The 9302-nt window shown below is 43.1% G+C and overlaps 1 protein-coding gene across 6 annotated transcripts in view; it reads right to left on the reverse strand.

Annotated features, from left to right (window-relative positions):
• Window positions 1-630: 630 nt before the first annotated feature.
• RNF19A (ring finger protein 19A, RBR E3 ubiquitin protein ligase) overlaps window positions 631-9302 on the reverse strand; it is a 120620-nt gene continuing 111948 nt past the window's right edge. For all 6 annotated transcript variants that reach the window (XM_056522403.1, XM_056522406.1, XM_056522405.1 and 3 more), the window contains 3 exons: window positions 7759-7972; window positions 3184-3327; window positions 631-2638 (listed from right to left, as the gene is read on the reverse strand). In XM_056522403.1, coding sequence (XP_056378378.1) covers window positions 1975-2638; window positions 3184-3327; window positions 7759-7972 — 1022 coding nt within the window. In that variant the 3' untranslated portion in view covers window positions 631-1974. The remainder of the gene's footprint in view (window positions 2639-3183; window positions 3328-7758; window positions 7973-9302) is intronic.

A 9302-nucleotide genomic window follows, 5' to 3' on the forward strand; every position in this document is an offset into this window, starting at 1 on the left:
ATTGGTTGCTATGGACAACTGGTCAACTTCTATTCTGCACAGGTTTTGATGAATCTTCCCCACAATCTGCCTTCTGCAGAAGAGACAGAGATACAGATTTACATGGTACCTGAAAGGTTAATCAAGTCTTTCCTCTCATCTAAGCAGAATGAGTATTTCAGCTGTTTCTTTCATTTCTGCCCACATTGTACCTTGCAAAACCAGTTCATCAGCAACCCGCTTCTCCCTTGACATCCCATCTATAGTGTACTTCAAATCATCCCCCAGCACACTGCATCAGTCCAGCACACTTTCTCCAGCTTGGCAGGAGTAGGTGCTGTCTTGTGATTGGCCAGGCAACTAAGGGATAGGAAGTTGTGTGTGTGTACTACTGGAACAGCGCAGTTCTGGTATTGCCTCCTTCAATGGAGAGCGTAAGGAACAGCTCTGCACAATGGAGAGAAGTCTCAGGGGCTCTAAGTAGTGAGAACACCATAAAATCACAGTCACCACTCCAAAAGGATTAACCGAATATAACCAGGCATGATTGTAAAAATCTTATGGAACGACAGGTACATTTTAATTATGGGAACACCCCATAGTAATTCTGGAGACTCTACAGAACCTTAGAAATGAGGATAAGAGAGACAGTGGGCGCTCAGCACAGACACATTTATTCTGTATGCATTTTACACGCATCTTTATAAGCAAAATAAAACAAATATACAAATACAGGAACAAGCTTCGTCCAATGTAACTGGCACTAGTGTTATAAGCGGATTAAACAGGTGACTGGAATCATTAACATCTGACTGCAGCACATGGCATAACTTCTTAGAAGCACTCCAGCACAATATTAGCACCTTCTCGGCAATACTTACAGAGACCAGAACGTCGACGGCTTCAATACCAACAACTGTTTTGCATTGTCAAAGTGAATTACATTGCACAGATTAACAGTAAAAGGTTCAATGACCACCTTCTGGACTTCGTAGACTTTAAATTCCTTAGCTTTGTATGATAAAAGTATAAAACTAGATCACAGCCATGTTTCACATCCACCCATTGTACGTGTGCAGCTCCTGCACTGTGCTTTATTTGCGATTGTAGATGTCGATATACAGATTTCCTCTAAAGCCTGAGTGAGTCTTTGGTAGGTGAATACAGTTGTATTAATGACATACATTAATGATCTACCACAGTCATTGGCCTGGAGGGTATTATCTCGTCCTCGGGTGGCCATAGAGGACTAAGCGAAAAATAAAAATTAAAAATAGCACAAACATTTAGTACAAATTCTCATGACCAGGCACTTAAAACCCAGTCTTTGCTGAAGGCACCAAAAAATGAGAGAGTGGGGAGGTCTGCTGCCAGAATGATGACAGGCGACGCTGGACTGGCCTCTGCAATGAGCTCAACTAATGTCATACAGACTCCATTTTGTGTTTGTGGGTGATGCCGAATAAGTGGACACATTTACTATTCTCAACTTTTTGTGCAAAAAAATAAACCCCCCAAAAACGTAAAAATCCAAAAACATCTCTTAGCACAATGTGAATTAACCTGCAAACCTTGCAGACCAACTTGTCAACTTTAACACTTTCCCCAGCCTTCAGATTTTGGAATGAACATACATAGCGATTGCGATTATAACCCTGTAATAGTAACGCGGACAGCAACGTCTTCACAGAACATTGTTTGGCGGGCCATCAAAGTGGCCACCCTGCAGTGCACGCAAGCCTGCTGTAGTATCGGGATTGGCATTTAACCACTTTCACTGTACGATGGGGCATCCCGTAACCTCCCAAAGTGGCTGGCATCATACGACGGCATGTGGTCAGAAGCAAATGGATACTGGAAATCAATGTTACACAGCACTGGAAGGATTTCCGTTCTCTATTATGGTTCCCCGAGTGGTTACCCAACATTTTGCAAAGCTTTCCATGTGAGCAGAACTGGTTAGTGGTAGAGAATAGTATTGCAGCAATAACAGGCCTAGATGTCCGTCTGGATTGCACAGTTCCCTTCCATTTCTGGATGATTCTCAGTACCAGTCTTCTCTCCTGGGCTGGGTAAGCCCTGGCTTGCGCCCTCCTCTACTATATAACTCAGCTGAGGGATGTCCGTGCAAGGAACAGGGATGCTAACAACAGCGACTCCACTGGGCTGAGGAGAATTTTCCAGCCGGTCATTTTCCACTTCGGGGAGCGGGCTGACTGTAACAAAGCGAGTGTGATACTCATTGGAACCGTGGCTGCAAGAAGTTTTCATGCTCTCCATATCGGAGCAGCTAAATTCAGAAAAATGACTAGAATGAGAGTCTGCCACTGAGGGTAAGCTGTCACTAAGAGAAGGAGAGTCACATTCACTGGAATGAGTGCTCTGCTGCTCCAGGAGCTGAGCGTCCATGTCCTCTCTCGTCTCATTTATCTTGGTGCTACTTTTCTTTCGTAGCTTTCCTTTACATTTTTTCCCTGTTGTATTGTCTTTGGGCCATTTGGTGGTGCTGTTTTTACTTTCTGCTTGGCAGGCTGTTGATCCCCCCACACTACTTCGACCAGGGGCACTGCCATCGTCTACGCTACTGCTGCCACTATTATGCCTGAATTTGGCTGGTTTAGACTCTATGTCCACTTGAACTTCCATACTGTTGCCTTCCCTGAAAAAAAACAATAATGACATGATTAGATCCAACAATAAAAAAACTGTGCTTTAGAAGAAAATATATTTTATATCTGACACAATAGCCATAGTTGTGTAAAAACCCCCCACTTCTATCTACTTCCTGTGCTCCTGCGTTGCCTCTGATTTTCTGCTCCGATTTGATCCTCTTCCTGGGCCCAATACATCACCGTGCAGCTCAGCCAATAGCTGGATGCATTGATATCCCACCTTGGCCAGTGATTGGCTGAGCAGCAACATAATATATGGGGTTTGTAACATTGCCCCTCAGCCAATCACTGGACAAGTCAGAATACCACTATGGCAAGTGATTCACTGAGCTGCACAGTAACTTACTGGGCCCAGGAAGCAGGAGAAGGATCGAACCAGAGCTGAACACCGGAGTAACTGCAGGAGAAGAGGTTAATTTTTTATATCTGGCATAAAAATAAAAAATAAAAGAATACAATCCTGTCAGATCACCCCTTTAATATAAAATCCATACAGTAGATTGAGCACAGACATCGTGTGCCGAAATCATACCTGTCCAGCGGGATGTAGGAGTTCAGGATGGATCCAGCCATGGCTTTGGTACTTGCATTGTCACTGACTGTTCCTAGGCTCACAGTGCCCGACTCTCCACTCAAACTGTATCTCTCCTTCTGAATGTCTGCTTGGACTTCCAACCTGGACACAGTGAGAGAAGATAACATGTTAGAAAGAAGCCTCTACCTACTAACATTATTCCAAAGGACTATTTGTTTCTCAGACAGCTGTAATTTAGATCATGGACTAGCAGTGGATCCATGGCACCCAGGTGAGAGAACCCTAAGTTCATCTAAGTTAAGATCTCTAGAAACTTGAAGGGTCTGGAATTGCATCAATAACAAGGATGTTAAAAAGTGCCCGTACAGAAGTCACCTAATAATGGCCGGAAAATCTGGTGAATTTGCATATTACAGGCAACACATTAAAACTAGAGAGTGCACTGAACTGCGCCCCACTCAGACTAAATGCTCTTCATAATTAAAGTCCATAGTTTCCAACAGAAGCATGCCTTGGTTGTAAGCAAAGGAAACACAATTAACTTTGACTTTGCAGAGGGGTTGTCTCATATGGTCTGCATGCTGATCCAGGCTATGTTCACATCAGCGTTGTGAAGCTCGGTTACACACACCGATTAGGGGGCTGGGATGGAGGTTGAGAGTCCAGTCCACTTTCACCAGCACTGTGTCATGGTGTAGCACGGAGAAGTGCTGTGCTTGGCCAGGCAAATAAGGGAGGAAGTAACTGTATGTGTGCTAGCAGCAAAAAAAAACAGCTCTGATTCTGCCCTGAAAGTGAATAGGGAATAGTTGTGCACCATGGAGGGGAATTCTCAGAGGCTCAATAACAGCAGTGGGAGCACTAAAATCACCTTGTCACCATTCTAGCAAAACCATACAGGTTTTCTTTAAAAATGACAGGTGCACTTTAAAAATCTGGAATCTCACAAGGTCAGGGGCAGAAGAATAGCAGAGCTACCCTCTATTGGTAGTTTGTTAGGTTACTGAACAGAGGTCCGAATGCTGATGTGAACATAGCCTTTAACTGGGGAGAAGCTGTGACTGTCAAGATATGATAAATGGACAGCTTCAATCCACTAAAGATCCTATGGTTCATAAAGGGGGGTCCTGAGCAGGGGATGCTTATTTATCACACACACACACACACATATATATAATATATATATATGCTCTAATAGGGCATATGTACAAAGGGTGGTCTTTATGAGACTTCCTTTGAAACATATGAGCAAAAATAAATACAACTCACATGGGATCCATGGCCAAATTTAGGTGGTCCCAGTGCTTAAGGTGTATTCCCTTATTTGATCTATGGTGTTTCAAATGCTAAAACCGCCACCTATGGCAAGACCAGCTGTTAGGTATGTGCACTGCTGCTACATTCAATCTCCATGGGACTGGTGAAGATACGAGAGGGTTGTAATTGCAAATAGTCCTGGTTAAGAATTTCCTATTGCTTTGCTTATACAGCTCATATGCAGACCTATGTGTTTTAATGGCTATAACACACCCTGTGGAGTGTAATGCTGTAGTCATGTGTTAAAGTCTATGTTTTATGGCAATGTTTATGGACCAGTGTGCCTCCACCTGTTGCAAAACTATAACTCCCAGCATGCCCGGACAGCCAAAGGCTGTCCGGGCATGCTGGGAGTTATAGTTTTGCAATAGTTGGAGGCACACTGGTTGGGAAACACTGTCAATGGGTTAGTAATACAGGGAGGGCAGATGGAAGAGAAATCATGTTACACAAGATATTAAAGGTCTATTTGAGATCTGATGACTCCGGTTTATGTAACATTCATAAGACCAGAAATGAAAGTGAACTCACAGTCACTGACTCCGGCAGCACATTCCCAGCATGGACTGGGTGGTTACTGCCAAAAAGTGAGGTTCCTGTGATATGGAATGGGGTGTAAACTGATCAGGAAATAGCAAAAACCTCAATGAATAGTTCTCCAGAGTGATGTTCTCAGAGAAGCACCTTCACTCCTACCACAAACATAGCGGCCTTAATGTAGAATAAAGAGCACTGGGATTTGAGGCCTTTCTGAAGCCATTGGTAAAATAAATAATCCGAAACTTACCGCACAGAACTGATTACAGGTGATCAAACACATAGCTATCTTTTCTGATCCCTACATGCATAAACTTATGGAGGGATGTGTGTTCATAACAGACAGAGATGTAAGTTGCTCCTGTGACAGCGGCTTATTTCCAAATGGGCTTGGCTGGTGAAATTTAACATGCCCAATATCCTTGTCTCCCAGACATCAGGTCCCTATACCCATTAGATGGTCAGCCAACACATGCCTAAATGGCCACTGTTGTTTCAAACAGCTTCCCTCCATTTGTTAAACTATATATATGACCACTAGTTGTCTCACTTCCCAGCAATCTGCTGTTTACCAATGTATGTGATGGGAAGTCTGCCTCTAGTAACAGAAACAGCAGTAGTTAAGCCCCGCCCCCACTTCTGTATTCTGTTTTTATATGTGTAAAAGGGAGAGAACTTGGGTTGTGTAACTGAAATCTGTAAGCCTGGCTCCATCCTCAAGAGTATCCTCACTGTCACTGAAATGTAAATCAAGGCTCCCTTCTGAGTTCAATGCTTACTGTAACCTCTTCCTTGCTGTGCTGCTGATTCTTTCCTTTCTACTAACTTGTAGTGAACTGTTAATTATACTCCAGTACATTGCCTGCCTGTACAGTCCAGTGCACTTTCACCAGCATTGCATCACGGCATAGCTCAGAGAAGGGCAGAGGAATAGCAGAGCTACCCTATTGGTAGTTTATGTAAGGTTACTGAACAGAGGTCCTATTGGTAGCTTTCGTTAGGATCACATTCATTCTGACTGGGTCACATATATTTGTAAAAAGAAGGGCTCTCACTAAATACTATTAATACTTTTCATGTACTTGTGGTCTACATCAGATCATATACAGGCGGATAAAGATCTAATTCGAATGTAGATCCAAAATTGCACAGGGGACAAAACACCCATATGCACAGAGCCTGAATGGTGATGCACTAGGTGCATATGGTTTCATATTTTCCCTTAAAAGGATAAGTCTCATGCATAAAAACTTATCCCCTATCCAAAGGATAGGGAATAAGCTTTAGATCACAGGGGGTCCAAGTGCTGACCACCGCCCCCCCCCCCCCCCCCCGCAATTTCCTGTACAGAGCTTCTGTGCTCTAGCACAGGAGTGCGTCAGGACCCCTGCCCAAAGCCGAGGCCGCCATTCCCCCTCCATATAGTTCTATGGGAGAGCCGTTTGGCAACCTTTGGCTCTCCCATAGAGCTTAATGGAGGGGGCATGGTGGCCTCGGCTTTGGGCAGGGGTCCTGACGCGCTCCTGTGCTACAGCACAGCGGCTCCATATAGGAGATCGCGGGGGCGGCAGCGCTCGGACCCCCGCGATCTAATACTTCGGATAGGAGATAAGTTTTTATGCATGAAACTTATCCTTTAACATGCCGATACAAAGTGGAGGATAACAACCACTACAAATGGTCGTCAGGTAATGGTCTGCTGAAGCTCTCCCCTATAACTGAATAACTACAGCTTTAATAGGAAGTCATCTGGTAATAACAGTATACAGCGGATTTTCTAGTAATACAATTCATATCTATATTGACTTACACTATAAAAGAAAAATAGGATCAGCGAAGACAAAAGGATAAAACATTTGTTCTAGTTCTTTTATTGAGCTTTTTGTCATCCTCACATTTTGTCGCTCCCAGATTACTGAACACGGTAAGCTCAGCTTTATTGTACTTGTTCATATTGTTTATTCATCTTATGCATTCTACCTTCTCTATATTTCTCATGTAGATTGACCTGGAAGCTATTGGCGCTATAAAATAATAACCTTGTCGTATGCTGCTTGATGTTATGTGCTGTGAAAACACATCCAGTATTTGTGTCATCATGTATACTATTAGGTTGTAGGATCGACCATATGAATGACATGTAGGATAGAGGGTGGGGAGTCTTTCTTCTGTAGTTCTGCATGAATATCCAGAAGACACCCTGTGCACGACAAAGTGTCTTCTGTTAGTGATTGGTATCCATGGCTGAAACCGAGGCTTCTTGTTACTTTATCATTGATCTGATAATGCTGTGTCTTCAGCCAATAATAGGGCAGGTCTGGTCAGAGTGGACTTTTTAGCCTCAGTTTAATGTATACTCTCAATGTATTCAACAGAACCGTATTGAAAGGCTTAGCGTATACACCAGGAGGTTCTACTGGAGTCACAAGAAGCAAATGTAATGTGAACAAGGCCATAAACTTATCATAAAAGATGAATTTTATAAAGATGTTGCAGTAGGCGTTCTCCGGCATAGACTGGTATCTGGGAACAGCAATGAGAACAAAACTGTTGGTTTTCCATCTGATCACCTGCTTACTGGTCCCATTTACAATACCGTCATCCTCTTGCTAATGGTTCTTATGTTAAGTAATGAACGCTCATGAAAAGTCTAGACTCTCAAGAAGGCTTTTATTTGAAGTTCTCCAGACATTTTAATCGTCAGGTCTCAATATTTACCTATTAAAACAATTCACCATGGCGCTTCCGGAGAGGCTACCGGTAATGCTAGCCCCTGCTAATGCCATGGTACTGGCTGTTTCACTCAGATTGTCCCGGATGGCGCCAATTCTGTCCATGTGACTTCCGCTGGCGCTCAAGCTGCCGGTCATTCCTCCTACGCTTCCTTCCCCGATACTGGGGTTGTGACGGGCTTCAGCTACAGAGGTGGTGTCTAAAACAAAGCAGACAAAATGCTGGGGTATTACAACGAATGGGTACTAGTTACAGGCTGGCATTTGAGGCCTGGTCGGTTGCAGCGGCAAAGAAGCTTAAAAGGGGTATTCCAGGAAAAAACATTTTTTTTTATATATCAACTGCCTCCAGAAAGTTAGAGAGATTTGTAAATGACTTCTATTAAAAAATCTTAATCCTTTCAATAATTATCAGCTGCTGAAGTTGAGTTGTTGTTTTCTGTCTGGCAACAGTGCTCTCTGCTGACATCTCTGCTTGTCTCGGGAACTGCACAGAGTAGAAGAGGTTTGCTATGGGGATTTGCTTCTAAACTGGGCTGTTCCCGAGACACGTGTCATCAGAGAGCACATAGACAGAAAAGAACTTAACTTCAACAGCTCATAAGTACTGAAAGGATTACAATTTTTTTATAGAAGTAATTTACAAATCCGTTTACCTTTCTGAAGCCAGTTGATATATATAAACATAGGTTAGAAAGGCTGTTCACACATTAAAACAGTGTTTACCAACCAGGGAGCCTCCAGCTGTTGCAAAACTACAACTCCCAGCATGCCCGGACAGCCTTCGGCTGTCCGGGCATGCTGGGAGTTGTAGTTTTGCAACAGCTGGAGGCACCCTGGTTGGGAAACACTGCATTAAAACAACAGGAAAGCATTAAAGCATCTCCTAATACACGGCAGCATCAGCCAAAGTATACAGAGAGCAGGAAGTTACGAGGAGAAATTTAGTTTTCTGGCTTGAAAATATGCAAAACAGGATGAAAAAATCAGGGCCTGTACTGTGCACTTTTGTAGCATTATCAGGAAATAAACTCTATGATATAGGAAAAATACACTGTGCAAAGCAGAACAGAATGTTATCCTCAGGCTATACGTGACGTCAGTCTTTGAGAGTCAAAATAGAGCTTGTTTAATGCTGCGACTAAAGGGTAGACAGATTAGAGCAGGTATATAGATGTGGTCACACGTATGTACGTATGCATTTCTCTGCACTTGGCCTGGCTTGACTACACGTCTGATGACCCGAACCAACAATTGTCATTCCAGATCGCAGACCGGCTGTCAGGCTGGGAGTCAGGACTTGTAGCCATAATATGGTCACCAAAAATGTGTCAGTATGAAGCGGGAGTCACTCGCTAATGATTTTTAGCCAAAGTCAGAAGTGGATCCGGCAGGAAGGAAAATTTTAAGTTCCTCCTTTATATTTTTGGATAAAAAATTAAAATAAAAAAAATAAATAAATAAAAAACCCAAACCACCACAAAAAACATATGGTTTCCAGCTCCTACTGACTTCAATAGGAAATACTCA

Source organism: Hyla sarda, chromosome 5 (assembly GCF_029499605.1).
Source record: "Hyla sarda isolate aHylSar1 chromosome 5, aHylSar1.hap1, whole genome shotgun sequence".
NCBI classification, from domain to species: domain Eukaryota; kingdom Metazoa; phylum Chordata; class Amphibia; order Anura; family Hylidae; genus Hyla; species Hyla sarda.